Source organism: Spinacia oleracea, chromosome 4 (genome assembly GCF_020520425.1).
Source record: "Spinacia oleracea cultivar Varoflay chromosome 4, BTI_SOV_V1, whole genome shotgun sequence".
Lineage (NCBI taxonomy): Eukaryota > Viridiplantae > Streptophyta > Magnoliopsida > Caryophyllales > Amaranthaceae > Spinacia > Spinacia oleracea.
Window position 1 is genome coordinate 5,764,267 of NC_079490.1, and position 19,513 is coordinate 5,783,779.

At 34.7% G+C, this 19,513-nt stretch overlaps 1 protein-coding gene, 1 long non-coding RNA gene and 1 pseudogene across 2 annotated transcripts; 1 reads left to right on the forward strand and 2 right to left on the reverse strand.

Moving 5' to 3' along the window:
• The first annotated feature begins 1,567 nt into the window (after window positions 1-1,567).
• Window positions 1,568-4,966, forward strand: LOC110780660 (scopoletin glucosyltransferase-like; annotated as a pseudogene).
• Window positions 4,967-7,022: 2,056 nt separating this feature from the next.
• On the reverse strand, window positions 7,023-11,143 carry LOC110796712 (vesicle-associated membrane protein 721). The gene is made up of 5 exons (XM_022001801.2): window positions 10,734-11,143; window positions 8,266-8,407; window positions 8,068-8,188; window positions 7,662-7,724; window positions 7,023-7,449 (listed from the first exon to the last, which is right to left on the reverse strand). The coding sequence occupies exons 1-5, from the start codon at window positions 10,921-10,923 to the stop codon at window positions 7,300-7,302; spliced, it is 666 nt and encodes a 221-aa protein (XP_021857493.1). The 5' UTR covers window positions 10,924-11,143; the 3' UTR covers window positions 7,023-7,299.
• A 2,647-nt stretch (window positions 11,144-13,790) lies between these two features.
• On the reverse strand, window positions 13,791-17,610 carry LOC110796716 (uncharacterized). The gene is made up of 2 exons (XR_002535661.2): window positions 16,844-17,610; window positions 13,791-14,123 (listed from the first exon to the last, which is right to left on the reverse strand). It is a non-coding gene; the product is annotated as an uncharacterized lncRNA (long non-coding RNA).
• Window positions 17,611-19,513: the final 1,903 nt, after the last annotated feature.

Consider the following 19,513-nt stretch of genomic DNA (forward strand, 5'->3'; position numbering starts at 1 on the left):
GTCCCAAACGGTGAAAAAAGGGAAAGGTGAGACCCCAAAGTTAGGCTTAACTCATGAAAAATAATATGGTCCAATAATTAATGTTTGTACAATGAAAATGTAATCCCATAATTTATCGTCTTTTGTCCTTTTGTTTAAAAAATAAAATAAAATACGTAATTTTCTAGTAAAGTACAACATCATTAATAGTTAATCATATCATTTTCCAATGTCCTCAATTCCCGTAAAAAATGTCAAATGGACATTATATTATGGGACGGAGCGAGTATATAAGTAATGTATTTTATTAAAAACACACTCATAAAAAGTAAGTAATACATCTCAAAAAAAAACCCTACATCTAGACTCTTATCTTGTGAGTTGTGACTAGTTAATTAGTAAATTACACAACAAATGAATTAAGCTACAATTCAAAGGACCTCTAAACAATTATAAATAAATAAAAAGAGTATCCCCTAGGTCTTAATTGACAGTTATTAAGTTGTTGAATCTGTACACAGTCAAAATTCTGGACTATAATAAATAAGATAATCAACATTAGGGAATTGATGTATTCGTTCGTTACCAACTATAGTACCAAATATATTTCACCAAGGCTAAAATATGCGTGTGCCTAGATATCAAATCAACATTTTTCAGTATAATTCACGGGTAGCACTTGTGCCTATGGAAAATTGGCAAAGAAAAATTAAATAACGTAATAAAGAACAACCAAGATTTAACGTGGTTCACTAACAATGTGTTAGCTACGTCCACAGTAAGAGGAGAGGAAAGTTTTTTATGACGTACAGAGTTTATATACTACTAGGGGTGGACACGAGCCGAACCGAGCTGAACTCTAATAGGCTCGGCTTGGTTTGGTTTTTTTTTTTCTCGAGTTCGAACTCGAGCTCGAACTTACCTCGAGCTTAAAAATCCTTATCGAGCCAGACTTAATAAGAATTTTTCGAGTTCGAGCCGAGATTCGAGCTTGTTCGAGCCTTGACTCGATAAACTGATACACCATATTATACCAACAGGTACAATAATATTACTAGTACTTTTCTTAATGTAACATTATAATAGTATTTTTCTTGGACAACTTATGTAAAATATTATCCTTATTTATCGTTTAATTGATAGTTTGGATAATGGTATTAAACGATATATAAAATTGCATAAATATGCATTATAATTCTTAAATTAACGAGCTAACGAGCTTTCGAGCCGAACACCATTGAGTTTGAGTTTGGTTCGTGTAGTTATCGAACCACAAATTTAAGCTCAAGCTAACCTTAGTCCAGAATAACAGATCCCTTAAAGTTCGGGGCCGGAGTTGACTGATCCCCGTGTTGGGGCGTTACAGTAAGGGGTTTGACCGATTCAAGACATTATTCTAACAAAATGAATATATAACATGTTTTTATATGAAGTATAACATTAGAACAAGAGGGTGAAGAAGATTATTTGATTAATGATTTTCAACGTAACAGAAACTATCACCAAACTGTGACCAGTGATTATGGTGATCCTCAATAAAAGGATCACCCTAATCACATCCATGAGTGTGGGAATGCAATCCATCATTGTCCTCATGTTCTGGTTGGCTGAAAATGTTTTTAACATCCTGTAGTTTTTTTATCTCTCAAAAAATCGTATATTCCAAATTAAACTCCAAACAAAAGCTGAATTTTTATTTTTTGTTGTTGTACCACCCAGTTTACCAGATTCGGGGCGAGTTCTGAGTGGATAAATTTCAGTCCCCTCCCTATTATTATTGCGGGGAATCGAACACGGGTTTTTTCCTACCAAGTTCAGCTTCAATCACCACTGAACCAACGGATAATCGATAAACAAAAGCTCTAAATATGGTTGTTGAAACAAAAGACCTTCATATAGTTTTCTTCCCTTTCATGGACCATGGCCATATGATTCCAACCCTCCACATTGCACGCCTCTTTGCCGCTCGTGACAACGTCAAAGCAACCATTATCACCACCTCTCTCACCATGCCCACTTTCACCAAGGCTAATGAAATCGGACCCCCGATTACCAACATCCAAGTAGTCCAATTTCCATCATCCGGGTTACCCGATGACGAGCAGCAGCTTGAGGACTACTTGGAGAAGACCCGACCCGATTGCCTAGTTGCGGATATGTTCTACCCATGGGCAACCCAGTGTGCATCCAAATTCAACATCCCAAGACTAGTCCAGAATCACTAGAACCTGCGAAGTATAAGTTATGCACTTTAACTAATTAGTTGGTCAATAAAATCAATTAGTTAAGTCTGAAATTCAATAAGTTAAGCAACGAAACCAAATAGTTATGCAACCGAACCAGTTAGTTAAGCACTTAACCAATTAGTTAAATAATGAAACTGATTAGTTAAGCAACAAGATCAATTAGTTAAGATTTTATGAGTTTTAGTTAATAATAAGTTTGTTCAAAAATAATAACTATTCGGCTCATAAATTTTACTATTTGTCTTCATACCTTAGTTTTTTGTTACTCAATTAGTTATGATTTTATTACTTTTAGTTATGTTTTACACTAGTTTAGTTAGTACCCAAAAAAAATGGTATAACCGTTAGGCGGTCTTATACAAAAGTTTCTGTTTGACAGGATCATGGAATCAGAGGTCGGGAGTTATGGAGTTATTGTTAACAGCTTTTACGAGTTGGAATCAGATTATGCAGATTTTTACACTAATGAATTGGGAAGGAGGGCGTGGAATATAGGTCATGTTTCACTTACCAATAAGGGGGTGGGCCCTAAAGATGGTTATGGATCGGGCCAGCCCGAAACCCGATCCGACCCGGCATAAAAAACCTTCGAGGTTAAAGCAATGGAAAAACACGAGTGATTGAAATGGCTTAGTTCAAAGAAGCCTGGTTCGGTTATTTACATCTGTTTTGGTAGCACATCAAGTTCCATAGCTCCTCAACTGCATGAGATTGCAATGGCTCTAGAGGCATCGGGAAAACACTTCATCTGGGTGGTGAGGAATAATAATAATACAAAAGGTCTTGCTGCATACATAAGGTGTACAATAAATTTATTGTACACTTTTACCCAATTTTCTCAAATTTTTACCCAGATTTCTCTAATTTTTATATTATTAAAAATAAAAATTGATAGATAAAAATTTTAAAGGGTTGAATGATTAATTTTATATATTATTAGTGATGTTGAAGAAATATTTTTTTATTAAATTGAAAAATTTTATCACTAAAAACTAGATAACTTTTACATATACAAGGGTAACTTTTATGTATTTTACGTTAACTTTAACATCGGTGTACAATATTTATCGTACATCCTATGTAAGTACTCCCTCCGTATTTATTTAAGGGATACACTTGGACGGACACGGGTATTAAGAAGAAGAATTGAATGAAATAAAATAATAAAATAAGTGGGGTTGAGTAGATATTTCAATAAGTAAAACAAGTAAGGATCATGTCATACGGGGGGGTTGGGTGTAGTTATGAAATTATTTGTTTAATAGGGTGGTGGGACATATGATATATTAGATAGAGTATTTAATTAGATGGTAGGGTTGATAAGTTATTAAAAATGACAAGTGTATCTCTTAAATAAATACGGCCGGAAAAGACAAGTGTATCCCTTAGACAAATACAGAGGGAGTAAGAATTTGTGATAATAATAATAATAATAATAATAATAATAATAATAATAATAATAATAATAATAATAATAATAATAATAATAACAATAAAGGGGCTGTTTCTTTGCTGAAGCGGGTTCAGACGTACTCCAGGGCTCAGGACATTGGGGCACGGGCAGCTGCCCACATTTTCAGCAGGATCGGGTTCGCCATAGCTAGAGGAGTGGGGGCCCAGATTGTATCTCGGCTCCCCTCCAACTTCTTGTAGTTCATTTGATTTTTGTAGCTTGTTAAGCTTGTAACGTTTTTTATAATAATAATAATAACAATAATAATAATAATTGTCATAAATTAATACGAAATGATTTTATAATAATAATAATGCAGACAATGAAGAAGAGTGGTTGCCACAAGGATTCGAAGAGAGGATGAAAGGGAAAGGCCTGATAATAAGGGGATGGGCCCCACAAGTGTTGATCTTGGAGCATAAAGCCATAGGAGCATTCGTGACGCACTGTGGGTGGAACTCGATACTAGAAGGGATCACGGCTGGTTTACCAATGGTTACATGGCCTATTTTCGCGGAACAATTCTACAACGAAAAATTGGTGACTCAAATTTTGAAGATTGGTGTCCCTGTTGGGGCTAAAAAGTGGGGTAGGATTCCTTCGATAGAGTATATCATCAAGAAGGATGATATACAGAAAGCATTGGCAGAAATTATGGTGGGAAAAGAGGCAGAAGGTAGGAGAAACAGAGCAAAGAAGTTCAAGGAAATGGCAGAGAAATCTGTTGAAGAAGGTGGTTCATCGTACTTAGACTTAACTGCATTGATAAATGAGTTAAGGAATTGTAAAAAATCACCAACTTTAAACCAGGATGAATTATAAAAATCTGATGTGACATTGAACTATTGAAGATTCAATCGATTTCTGGAATCGCCTTGGTGTTGATTATGGAGTTGTTCGTTTTGTCTTTGGGATGAAGATGAAGAGTAGTGATACCATTAGTGCTTGGGTTGACAAGATTGGGGGTTGATTAATTAATTAATGAATAATTACTAGTTTTAATTTTCGAGTTTACGGGAATGAAGAACAGACTCTGTTTAGTTAATTTTCTGGTTTTGTTATGTTTTTTGTTGTACTCCCTCCGTCCCTTAATACTCGACCTGTTTTGACTTTTTGCACTATTTACATAATTTACTTTGACCCTATTTTATTTATAGTATATGAAAACAAATGTTAGTATATAATATATTGTTGGCTTCATCTTAATATGTATTTTCAAAATATTAGTATTTTTATAAGTTTTTATAATATATAGTTAAAGAAATCGGTGGTCAAAGTTGTGCATTGGCAAGCGTGTCCGGTCAAAACAGGTCGAGTATTAAGGGACAAAGGGAGTAGTAATGGTTTGATCATGTTATGTTTTTGGTTAATGTTAATCACAGATTCTTATTTAAAAGCGGTGGCAGAGTAAAAGTTGACTCAAAATGCTTTAAAATTATATTTATATATGTAAAACTTATCTACTTTTTAGTGATAAAATTTTTCATTTGAATAAAAACTATTTCTTCCAAATCATTAATAGTGTATAAATTAATTATTAAACCATTTAAAATGTTTATCTATCAACTTTTTATTTTTATAATATAAAAGTTACAAAATACTGCATAAAAGTTATCTTGGTGTACAATAAATTTATTGTACAATTTGTGCACGCAACACCTTTTGAATGCTAATTGGTAATGGATAAATAAAATCTATTTTTCTAAATTTCTCTCTAGCTTTTGAGAAACTCCAAGTTTATAATCCCAAATAACCCTAATAGGACTTTCAAATTTTGCTTACCCAATTGCGCATATTGATAATCTACTCAAACACATTGTACTAAATATGGCATTGGATCTAGCCGGCCCAGCACAACATGGGTACATAATTGCCAAGCCCAGGCACGAAGTTGTGGTCATGGTTGGGCTCGGGTCGCATATTTTTGAAAAGCACAATAACGCTGGTTAAATTGATTGAAATTAGACTTAGGCATGAAAATTTGGTACGGGCCAGCATGAAACACATGAGTTTGGCGTGGGCTAAGCCATTCAATCCCAAGGCACATGGGCTCAACACGAGGAACGGCCCATAGCCATTTTACCTTTGTTCTCCATATGAGTATATTTACCGCAAATTTTTGGCTATGGGGGTACCGCAAATTTGTGGCTATACCCGGGTACAGCCAAAGCTGGCTGTACCCCCATCCAAAACAATGTCGTTTTGTCTTGTTTAAAATGAACATTAATATACTGGTACAAAAATGAACATTTATTATTTTTTTACTATTTTTTTGAGGAAAAAAATGAACATTTACTATTTCGAAAATAAATATTTATTTATTTATTTGGAATGAACATTTTACCACTAAAACAAGAAACTATGATTTAAACATTGTTTTTGGAAAGGAGAAGAAAAAGAATCTTGAATGATATCTAGTTTCTTTGTTTCCAAACTCGTTCAATCCAACTACATTCACCATCATATGTTTATCATTATTTAAGTACCTTCTTTAGGTAAAGATTAACAAAATGTAAATTTAACGCGTAGTACCATTTCGTACAAATATTGTATTTGAGATTTTAACCAAGTTCACTCGTAGTTTATAATGATGCATAATGCATTCTTCGTACTACGCAACTCAATTATAGGATGAATCTTAGACAGAAGTAGAGGTGAAAGTTCGGTTTTCGATTTCCAAACCGAACTAATTCGGTTTTCATTTTTTGAAACCGAATCCAAACCATGATTTTTAATTTTCAGTCCAATCCAAACCATAAAACCGAATTTTCATGGGCCTTTCATTTGGGCCTTATTATACATGTTTTTAGCCAATTTACGGGCTCTTATTATACTTTTTAGTCAAGTTCCGTTTTTTCGGTTTCAGATTTTTCAGTCCAATCCAACCATAAAACCAACTTTTTTTAAAAAATCTCAGTCCAAACCGAACCGAATTTCTTATTCAGTTCGGTTCCGTTTTCGGTTTTTTTCTACCAAACTTTCACCTCTAGACAGAAGTACGGAATATGAGACTATTTCATGCCAAATAAAAAATAAGCCAACTGACGGAAACAACCATCACCAATTAGTCAATCATTCAACAGATGAATTAAGCAACAATTCAACTATTCAAGGACCAAAACATGATAATAAAACATAAAATCGAAAAAGGTAGCCCTAAGTCTTAAATTGACAGTTAAGAAGTTGAATCTGTAAGCAAAAAAGAGGTTCCGTGACAATGTAGAGAAAGAATGAAGTCCACCAAATGAATTTTCAACCAAAATCGTAATCAACAGATGAACAAGACCAGCGCTTCACCCGCAGCTTTGAATACAAAAAAAAAAAAAAAAAAAAAAACCGATACATTTACCACGATACGAAAATTCCCGTTTTATACTCAAGACAACAACCTATACACACCACAGTTTGGAGAACTGAATACAAGCATTCACCTCCCAAATCAACCACCAGCAGATAAATGCAGGATTCTACCAAGAACAGTCAAAAGTCTGGACTATAATAAAGAAGATAATCAACATTAGGGAATAGATGTATTCGTTCGTTACCAACTATAGTACCAAATATATTTCACCCACAACCAAACCGCCTCCAAAAACCCCTTTTCCCCGGTAACAAAGGGAACTACTTCCCGCAATTAAACCCATGACAAACTGATAACACTATGATAAGGATCAATGCAATGATGATACCCAACACAATAAGCTTGATCTTCATGTTCTGAAGCCACATCTTCCTCCTCATCTGTGTTCCTTGTTGCCTGAAATCTTGTGCCTGTGGAAATTTCGCAATGGAATATATAATCATCAATATACACAAAATTGATTCATCAAGGGTAGATATCAAATCAACATTTTCCGGTACAATTCACGGGTAGCATCATGGTAGCAGACTAGCAGCTAACATGTTTTTCTACGAATTATAACATTAGACCAAGAGGGTGAAGATTATTAGATTTATCATTTTCAACAGAAACTATCACCAACCTGTGACCGGAGATTTTCGGTTTTGTCAACAAGAAGCTCAATCTTCTCACCACGATCTAGAACCTGTTCAGAAAGGGAATACATCAGTTATAACTAACTTGAAAGTTTCAGGCCAACACTAGTTCAAAGACAGAAAACATAAAAGTTCCACAGCATCAAATTGATTGAATGATGTTAAAAGAATCATACATTTCTGTACCAATTTCAAGGATCAAAAGTGAACCATGTGACATTAAGAAAAAATTTACATCTTACTAACAGTTTGACTTCACCGTCTTTAAACGGTTAATTTGTAAAAGGGGTAAAGAGGCAACCATATAATTATGAAGAAAATCAGTATTGTAATATAGCAGTTCATGTCTCAAACCATCACTACCACCAGCCTTTGATATATCAGAAAGCTTACCTTCTCAATATTTTCCATCATGACTCCCTTGACTTCTGAAATCTGAGCCTGTACCTTCGCAAGCTTGTTCATCTCCTCTGGATGATCCACACAGTATTGCATGTGCTCCTTAAGCTTAGGCCTAAAGAATACAAAGATGTCAGCATGTGTACATAAATTCAGAATAATTTCAGAAACGTTAATGAACAAGAGAACTACCCAAAATCTTTGTTCAAGCTTTTTGCCTGAGCAGTGGCAGCTTTTCCACCCCCGTATCTCTTGTTAAAATCATCCTTCACTCGCTCTAAGAATGCCATAGGAATCTGCCTTCCAACGGACTCAACTGCAACTACACAAAAAGCTGCAACATCCAAAATATGGGTGAATTTCAGGCCTTCACAAGTACAATGAGATAGGTAGACTTGATAAGCAATAATTATGACATTTCATTTAAACCCCGTCAAATGCAATGTCCAAGAGAAGGCTAGAACCAAATACCCTCTCCCAAGCCCACCAAGAACAAAAAAGAAAGAAAATAGAAAAGAAACCATGAAGCTAGATACAAATGACAGAGGGTTCCATATCACAAGAAACAGAGAGGGGTTAGTCCTTCCAGAAAAGACAGAGGTGGGCTCAGCTTGCAGCACTACTCACAGTTTCATAAGCACATCATTGATGAAGCTCTGAAACTAGATATGGATGAAAAGTTAAGCACATCATTGATGAAGCTCTAAAACTAGATATGGGTTCAATATCACAAGAAAAAAGTTATGGGTGAAAAGTTAATGGAGCCTGAAAAGACAGAGGTCGGCTCAGCTTGCAGTGCTACTCACAATTTCAGAAGCACATTGCTCATGAAACAAATGCAAAATAGAATGAATTTTGGCTTAATAGGCTTAGTTATTCTATTCATGACCTGTCAATCACCAAGCATGCAAACCCAGCAACATCATATCCTCAACCAATATATCTACTTTCAGAATGAGTGCATTCAAAAGCCCGAGGGCCAGTCTCCACGCAAGCCATTTCCTAAAAGCCATTCCCCTTCTTGACCAGCACTTGCAATGATGGGAAGTTATTGTACACCTACTTCAAAGATAATTTACCAATAAATCTCCAATTGATCGATCCACCTTAAGAGCTTATGCTCCTACGATATAAGCGCATGAAATTTTGCAATGCTTTAAGGTGCCTAAATTATTCCCTGAAGTCTATCCTACATTGTGACAAAAATAACTTTAACAAGCTCCGAGTCTCACACAGGAAAACACCACAACATCCAGCCATAATAGCAGCACAAAATGAGTTCCAATACACACCAAGCTATAAGCCTTGCACTATCAGCAATTTAATTCGACTGCACGAACTGAGCAGTAATAACAGGCAACAGCAGCAGATACAGCCGTACAACACTTGCTTCAACTCAACATAAGCATCGATTTCTTTCTAAAAGAATAACTAATTTATAGTCATCAGACACATCAAGAGGGGACCTATATCATCCTTTTTTTACAGGATAGTGTCACCTATTACCCACTCAGCCTGGAAAATCTTTAACACATTATAGGGTTAAGTTCTTGCACTTCACCTTAGTTCCCAAAATACACGCATGCACTAATGATTTTCAGCAGCTGTCACACCAATAACTGAGGACAAAAAGATTAACATCCCATCCCTTTTTTACTTAGCTTCACGTCAATCATTGAAAGAAATATCAAGCTTATCCAGACCAAATGCATAAATAGCTGATTTCATTGAAGAAAGTTCCCCGTTATCAAAACTATCAATCAAAGCACTTATCTAGCAAGAGTATGAAAAAGATAATATGTCAAATTCACATACGATACAATCCCAAGATAACCCATTTTCCCCCTAATAACTTCCGTACCTTAAATTAACTCCACAAGAATCACATCCCAAAACTCAGTTATAAAGCCCAGATAAATAATTTCTGCTGTTATTATACAGCAGTCAAGAGTTAGCACCTATAGTAAAAGAGGAAGAAGAACATATAGCTACAGGCCTACAGCACCGCGGAAATCCTAAACTCCAAAACAACAGATCCTGAGTGGGTAGCATGTCATTTCACATCAAAACACCTTAAACTCCCATTTTAACCAAAACCAGCATTAAATCTAGATTGCCAATTTCTCAAGCTCACAACACCCAGATTACTCTAATACAGAAAACCCCAGCTCGAAAAGAAGACCCACATGAAATTGAACAAAAATCAAATCCAAACATTTACCGCAGCTCGAACCCAGAATATAAATGGAACATTGTAGTCCATATATAGATCAAAATCATCTGAATTCAACGTGTGAGCTAAAAATCAACAACTAATCTGGAAATTCAACAGATCAATCGCAACTTCAAGCTACAAAAACAGAAAAATCACCCAGAAATGGAGAAACCCTAGATTTACAAATTACAACAAAACCCCAAATCAAAGAATCCAACACAAACCCTCCACTCAAAATCCAAACCCCTTAAAAAAGTCCACAATTAACCCAGATTTCCCCCTTTAAAACCCAAGAGAAGAATCCAGCTCAAATCAAACACTAAAAACCCAACAGATCAAACCCCATTTCAAACAAACAATAATTATACAAATGGAAAAAAGATGAACAGAAACGTCCAAAAAAAAGAGGGAGACAGAAAAGGGGGAAGAAATCAATAGAACATACTGAATCCATCGGAGACGAGGAAGTTGAAGGTGTGACCATCGCAGTTGTACGTGAACTTGTTGTTGGTAGCTGGAAGTTTCTGAAGACATTGAGATGCGATACTGGTGAAATTACCGGTGAACTCCGTGTACTCTGCTAAAATCACCGTCCCTCTTGCTACAAAACTGTAGATCAGGTTTTGCTGTCCCATTTTTCTCTCTCTTTCTTTCTTTTTTACAGATCTTTGGGGATTTTAAGAGAGAAAAAGTGAAGAACTCAAACCCACCGCGGTTTAGATGAAAAAATGGGGAAATTTGCAGAGATTTGGAGATGGTTGAGACTTCTAGAGAGAGAAGGGAAAGGGTAAGAGAGAGAGAATGGAAAATTTAAACCCCTCTTTTGTTGATGTGGGACTTTTTTGAGTTTTGAAGGCATCTTTCTCTTTTTATTTATTTTACTTTTTTTCTTAAATTAAGGAAATGACTTATTTTCTGGAATTTGGGTGAGACGGCGCCGTTTTGGTGGGGGAGTGTAGCCGTATGGTATAGGGTTGGTGACGAGTCATGTTTGTTTCAAACCAACAAATTTGATCTTCCCCATTATATTGATCTTGTATTTATGAACTACATTAAATATCTGCTTACACATTTTGATAATTACACATTACGTTATGTATATCGGGAAGCTAACTGTGCAGCGGAATATGTTATAAGCACTGACCATTATATTCAGACCTACCAAGTACCAAGATATAGACCCTGTAATAGATACCAAGTTTTCTTATTTTATTTGCTTAGATAAATTAGGATATATTCTTGAGAGAAGACTATCTTAATTGTTGTTTACTTTTCTTTTATAAAAAAAATTATATTGATCTTGTATGGTTGGATAAGTATATTTTAACTAAGCTAAACTCGGCCTAGTATCGAACTGATAATAAATTACATAATAATTATTTGGTGAAAACACGTCAAAGGTTAGAATCACTTACCTTTTTCATCCTCAAAATTTAGCGTGATAACACATTTTGATTGTACCATTATCTCTAGTTTTTTATGGAAATGTCTTAACAAGAATTTACTTTTCATTTATTAATCAAATCCAAAATTAAAATGGGACAATACAAGAAGGTAAGAAATAAGACATCTCATCAATTACTTTTCAAAACTTCAACTCAACCGCCATCTGGACTCTCATCAACACAATTTTCTCTTTACTTCAGCCAACACCGACGTCAATACCACGATCCTTAATTGAATACTCTAAACAAAATAAGAAATATTATTTGATAATATAAGAATTTACAATCTACACAATACATGTATTTATATTATTATATCCATGAATATAAAAATTATTATTAGATCTTTGAAATTCGATCATAGTACGTGAAGTGTAATTTAAAATAAGAAGAGAAGAGGGGACAATGTCAATATTAGATGGGCTTTTGTTGGTGTTTAGTCTTCTAACTATCAATGGTTTGAAGTGTGGAGCCCTCCTAAAAGGTTATTCCACATGTGTTTGATTATCTTCTATTTCCATACAAAATAAAATTTTGTCCAAATGTTGGATTTTATGTGATTTCACATCTATTAATGAGTTTTTCATTTATTAAATCTAGGGTCACATGCACTTACAAATAATATTACTATAATTGGAGAACTTGGTGTCATGGTGTAAAAACTATCAAGAGTTGATTATTTTATTTTTATTTTTATTTTCAAAAGAAAAAGTTATATCAACCTAACATATACTCCATTTATTGTAATTTAATTCCACCTTCTACCTTTCTTTATTTGGAAAAGAACCTTTGCTTCGTTGTTAAGTTTAAACATTTTGGGTAAGAGGTCAATATAACGCGTAAGAATTTTAAAAATAACACCATTTATGTTAGATCTACCAAATTAATGCAAGATGGATTTTAAGCAACGTAGGAGTTATATAAATGACATTCAAATATAATTTCGTTTTTGTTCGTAATCAAAAGTACATGAACATGTAATATCGAGGCTTCTGGTATGTTTTGTACGTAGTCAAACCATCATCATATAAACGATATTGACTATCTTAAGTTCTTCCATTTCTTATTATAATACGAAAGACAACGACATCTAAGAGAAGTACGAAAAATATTATAATCCCAAAACCCTTTTATTTTCCCTCATCATGCACACCTGATGATCAACCTGCAAGTCAAAAATCGTGGTTTAGTCTATATATAAAGGGGAATCATAGACCGTTATTCGATATTGGGCATGTCTGCCCACTGCCCTACTTAATATACAGTCAAATCTCAAACTTATATGAAGTACACAACATTATTGAATGTGTAGTCAACAAATGTGTAATTTTATTGTATATTGTATTTGTCAAAATTTCACTCCGTACTGAATATACAGTCAAATACCAAAATTATACAGTCCCCTTTTAACAATCACCAAATCGGGTAGTGGCCAAGGTGTCCATTACCTGATATTGTTCTACCACTCCCCCCAAAAACCATATAAAAATCTTTAAAAGTTAAGCTTTTATATGTAAAAGTTATCAATATTTTAGTGATAATTTTTTTCATTTCAGTAAAACTTATTTCTTCAAAACCACTAATAATATATAAAATTAATCATTTAACCATTTCTATCAACTTTTTTTGTACTAATATAAAAGTTAATCAAAACTAGGTTAAAGTTTAAAAAAATGGATAAAAGTTATCTTGGTATACAATAAATTTATTGTACACCTTGTACGCGCAAGACCTTTTGAAAAATCTGTCCAGGAGCTTCTCCAGATAGGAATAAAATCCATCTAGAACTTCAAGTAGTGGAATGTCAATTTGAAAATAGTCAAAAAACAAACCACATTTTTTATTGGTTGTTTTTTTTTTTTTTTTTTGACAAAAGATTTTTTATTGGTTGTTGATAAGCTCTGAAGTTCACATCATTGTTTGTGGGACAAGAATGAATCATGCCCAGATTTTGTAAACACAGAAAGATTCCACATATCATTCTACACAAAATTTTAAAACCCATCAACCTTGTGAAATCCAAGCCAAATTCTGAACAGAAATTAACTCTTACAAAATTCAAAGAGTAACTGTGATCTCTAAACTAATGCATATTCTGGTTTCTGTGTGTACATTTAAAAGATACCATGACAAGAATGTCAGGCAAATTACACAAAGGGGCTACATGAGATCAGTGTGTAGTCAAATTGAACAACAATCTTCTCAGAGTGATTAAGATGAGTATCAATTCATGATTGTACCACATATTAATTGGCAAATAAACAGAAATCATGCTTTTAAAAATTTCAATAGGTCACTCGAACAGTAACCTACAAAAACCGATGAAGGCGATGAAACTCTAGCATTGCCCCCTACTGTCGGACCAGAATCGGAATTAACCTTGCTGCCAACTGTCAAAAACAAAAACAAAAAAAGAAACAATTATAGAAGTGATTTCAAGTTTCCAACTATGCATAAAATATCTTTACAGAACATTCCAAAACAGAAGTGATTGATCAAATAGACAACTACATGAATAAGTGGAGTATAAGGTATTGGAGTTATCTGTAAATAACATACAATGTCAGTAAATACAGTGCCCAAACTATGAAAAGCTTGTGCTAAATGGTTTGATTAACTTAATCCATAAATGTCTGTCAGTAAAAAGGATGAGTATCATACATACTTCCTGTTGTTACGACTAATGAAACCAAGCTTCTCCTCAGTATCAGATTCCTCGTAATCGTACTCACTCTCTTATGGTAATATCTTTGTTTACCGCTAAATATTTCTCTTCCACTTCTGAGCAGGGGTGGGAATCAGCCCCAACCACCCCCACCCCCCACCCCCACCACATGGCCCAAACAAGTTGTCATACAAACCCATTCCATTGGAAGAAAACAGCATGATCGCCAACCATCTATCAAAAACCCCAGAAATTCATGGCTTAAAGCTAAATGAGTTAGAACTTAGAAGACATTGTTATAATCTACACTTGTAAATCTTTTATAATTTATAGTAATAATACGGAGTAATATGCTACATGCTTATTTATAGTTCTATTAATAATACATCCCTGAAATAAAATTTTCTAGTTCTGCTATATGAAGAATGGGGTGAGGAGACAGAGTTCGGTTAAGATGGGTTTTGCAAAGGAAGGGCTTGTTTTACACACCAAAAATTTCAAAACTCTCGACTTGGACATGGAGAGGAATAAGATTTATATTCAATTGACTATGGAAGAACTCAAACTTGGTCGAGATTTGAAGTCAACTAATCAATCAATTTGTCAGAAATCAGACACTCCAGTCTGCAGGCATTATCAGAGGTCAGAATATAAACTGGGCTATTGAAGATAAGAATCAGCATATGATTGGGAAGCAAAAACAGCTAGAGCCAATTCACTGAAACGTACTGATATAAATAGCAGAAAGATTTACACATAATTGCAGCTCATAACATCATACTAGGATTTTGGAAAGCCTGATTCAGACAGAATGAGAAAGTGAAATAACCTAAATTCATGCCAGTGTGGGCAAGCTTTGTATTTTAGAAACCCATCAGGCCATCACTTGAGTAAAAGTCCAAAATCCCACCACCCATGGGAGAGACACGATTGACGGTAGTCTTAAGGCATATTTTTCCAAGAGTAAGCTCCATGATCAGACTTTTAATGAAGTTAACTACATCCATATTCATTGTAGTACAAAAACACTAGAATCCCAAACTGGGACCTGGTTATTCTACCTTCAGCTACTAATGTGCAACAATTTTGTGGCAGTAACATGGCTAAATGAGCCAATAAAGACCTAAATCTGATGATATAAAAGACATGTAACCTGAATGTTGTAGCTTAATAAACATTATATGAACGTAACTAATGGACTAAAGACAAATGACCCCTAGAGTAGAAGCAAAAATACAGGCAGAGGTGGTTGAAACTATCTATCTCTTGCTCATTCAACAAATGCTGCTAGTGAATAAAATAGGCAGTCTCTATTATGAGGATACGTGGTAAATATCTTCACCCTCATTCCTCAATGCACAAAAGCAAGAACAGTAGGCATCAATTTAATAAAACAATGCCCGCCATAACATCAGAATCAGAGAACATAAACTATAACTATAAAGCTAGGTAATTGCAGATCACACAAATTATTGCATGTCTCAACATAAGATGAACAATTTGAAATGTAGGAAAGAGATAATTGTTACATAGGTACATTCCATTCACTGGGAACACAGAAGTGTTGTCTCAGGGGTCTAAAGGAAATAATCGATCGGTCGTGAGTATCATCAAAGTAATCAATATAGTAACATCATCCTTTTGAAATTTGCAGGTGTTTCGATTGCCATCCTCATCAAGTGTTACTGTCATTGAAAAAACAAATGATAACTAAAGAGAAGCAAACGGACCGAAGGACAATTAAATTGACACTTTACTCCATAACTAAAAAAGACTAGCACTTAAAAACAAAGCACTTCAAAAGGTTAGGTGAAGCAGATTATTGAGAGTTGCCATATGACATACAGATTCAACCCACTTCAACTAACCTTGGCAATAGACCAACTAAAAATTCCCACTCTCGAACAAGAGATCCAGACTGATTAGGTGAACAAATTATCCATTTCAGAGATGATAAAATAAGCACCCGAAGTCACCAGATTATGTATTAAAGAAAAAACAGAACAAAACTTTTAGACATAAAATTCCTGAAGCAAATGGATCAATTAGGGAAAGAATACATATTCCAAATTCATTCCTAAGCCACCAACATAATAAAAGGCATAATGCAAACTAATCATTGATCAATGCTTTTCCAAAACAACTGGAATGAATCCGCCAATCCTCACTTCAATAAAATAGTCCAAATAAATCAACAGTTTAGTCCTATCCTTCTTCTCAAACATGCACAATTCAAACATCATAAAACAGTACTGTAGTTAGGTCTTGTACACTGGGTTTTACGGTATACAATAAGCAATTTGGCGTGACTAAACCAGTTGTATAGCGAACAGATACACACCCTCGTATATTATCAATCTCTACAACCTACAATAACAAAATGCAAACCCAAATTCAATGAAAAAAACAATGAAAAGAACAAGAGATAGAGATGAACATACTAACATTGCAATCAAAATCGATTATTTAGGAGCAACTTCTTGTGGGGTTTTAGCAGTAATAGAGAGAGCATGAAGACCAGACTGAAGCTCATCAGATAAGAGATCATACACCATTCGATGTCGTTTAACTAGGGTTTGACCCTCGAATTTAGGGGAAACAATCTTCAAATTGAAATGGGTTTCTCCACCGCTATACTCACTCTCTCTCATGGCAGCATGACCAGCATGTTGATGTGAAACATCTTCAATTTCAAGAACACTTGCTTCCAATGTTGATTGCAGCTTCGTCCTCATTCTATTTGCTCTTGATGCTAATGCACCCATGTTCATTACTCCTCTTGAAGCCATCACACAAAAAAATTGATGATTTAGTGTTGATTTTGTTGATGGGTTCCTGAAACAAGTCAGAGAATCAACGAAAACAATCGAAGAAGATGGAAGAAATTAGGGCAGATTCTCTTGCTATGGATTAGTTTTGATGGCTACAGTGAAATTGGATAACAATCAAATAGGAATTCAATTACAAAACACGAAGTATAATCTTTCCACAAAATTATGGAATTGGGTTGTGTGAGTATATTGGCTAGAAAGCCTAGACGTGACTTGTGAAAGAATATCGTGCGTCTGACCCTATCAGGAGTAAATTATAGAACGGGCCAAGGAAAAATCGGATTGGGTCGATCTCGGGCCTCTCTTTCCATAGTTCTATACATAAGGCTCATGGACGTCCCGTCCAACATTTTGTTTATTGTCGGTTCGTATCGTGCTAGAGGATTTCCTTACTAATCTTAAGATTTTTCGTTAATTGCTTGAAAAATAAACGTGTCGGCATACGGACCAGCCTATTGTGCTCGTGCCAAATTTCTAAAATGATGTCCATGCAATCAAGCACAACCCATGGCCCAGCTCTATGCATTGTGTCGTATTTGGTATTCAACAGGCTTGTGTCGTGTCGGACCAATTTTGTACCGGACTCAGGCAACCAGTGCGTTAGCCGACCAATGTCCAACTCTATGCGTCTGTCTGACTATCTATCACCTTATTAGGAATAGATTCTGGAGCCAGAGCCAAGTAGCACAAAATTGGTCCGATGATCATTTCCTAAGTATGTTTTTAGCTTATCTTTTATCGTAGGTCCGTCCGGCACGATTCTCCGACTTTGGGCGTATCGAATCTCTGCCTTGTAATATTTTGTATATTTTGGCCATGCCCATGGACTTGCCTTGACTAGCACCAAGTTATAGTTGATCATTATACATGTATACTTAGTTGATCATTATACATGTATACTTGGTGAGTTGGTAAGTAACGTGGGTCGAATTACTAGATAAGAAATTTGTCATATCGGTGTAAAAACAACTATGACGTTGTATTATTAAAGTAAAAACGACGATAAATACCCCTAATTGTTCACCAAAGTTTGTATATTTTCCATCTTAATCACAAAATTCCTTTCTCAACCATGGTACATAACCAAAATCACAAAATCAATTTATCTACTAACTCAAATTCTTCAACACCCCTTTCTTCCATGCCATAGTCAGCATGGTGGTGAACATTGAAGTTGGTTAATTAGTACTCCATAATCAAGAACTCCAGAAGCACAAATAGTAAATGAAAAGTGTATGAGCTAAGATATAGTGAAGTATCTACACTTTTCATAATCCAAAACGTCTTGCGCGTATAAGGTGTACAATAAATTTATTGTACACCAAGATAACTTTAAGGCAGTTTTTTGTAACTTTAATCTAGTTTTTTATAACTTTTATATTATTAAAAAAAAAGTTGACGGATAAACATTTTAAAGTGTTAAATGATTAATTTTATACATTATTAGTGATTTTGAAGATTTTTTTTATTAAAATGAAAAATTGTATCACTAAAAAATAGACAACTTTTACATATATAAATGTAACTTTTAGGAAAAATTACTTTAAATAATCCAACCTTTCAACGATTTTCCGTTAATAATCCAATCTTTGGATTATTATCTAATAATCCAACCTTTATACCCCATTAACTTTTATTGTACCCAACCGGTAAAGAAGTCGGATCAGCAGGTAACCTATCCCACGTGTTAAGCAACCATTCGTTAGCTTTTTTTTTTAATTTTCTTTTAACTTATCCCATTTTCCCCTTCTCCTTATTTTCTCTTGTTCTCCATTTCTTCTGTTCAACCATGACTTCTGTTCTCTCTCCTCCACAACGCCACACCCCAATCCCTCAATGGCAGCAGTCTCTACGGATGACCACCATCGTCCTCCAACTTGCTTCTAAACGTCGAACAACACAACGCCTAGTATTGCTGCCCTGCAAACTAACTCTCCCCCAAGTACAATTTTGATAACAAAACTTACGATTTCATTTTCTACAACGGCGGTGGATCAAAGGATCGACAAATTAATCAAATTCGAGGTAGTTGCAGAGGTAAACTCAATTTTTAAGGAATAAAGTTATTTTCTTTCGGAATGTAAATTGGCGACAGTACCAAATTGATGAGAATTACGGGATTGAGCTTAATTTAATTAGTGAGATAAGATTATTATTCTTATATTGTTGATGTTATTTTTTGATTATGGCAATTGATGTGGGTAAAATTAGATGGTGTTAAACGCCCATATTCTGTTGGATTATTATGGCTACAACGACGTCGTTAGTAGTTCAATGTTGCCAT

Coding starts and splice junctions, on each gene's coding strand:
- LOC110796712 (XM_022001801.2), bottom strand. CDS start 10,923: ATGGGACAGCAAAACCTGATCTACAGTTTTGTAGCAAGAGGGACGGTG. Junction 8,189..8,265: donor AGCTTGAACAAAGATTTTGG/GTAGTTCTCTTG, acceptor TGTATTCTTTAG/GCCTAAGCTTAAGGAGCACA. Junction 7,725..8,067: donor TGATGGAAAATATTGAGAAG/GTAAGCTTTCTG, acceptor CTTTCTGAACAG/GTTCTAGATCGTGGTGAGAA.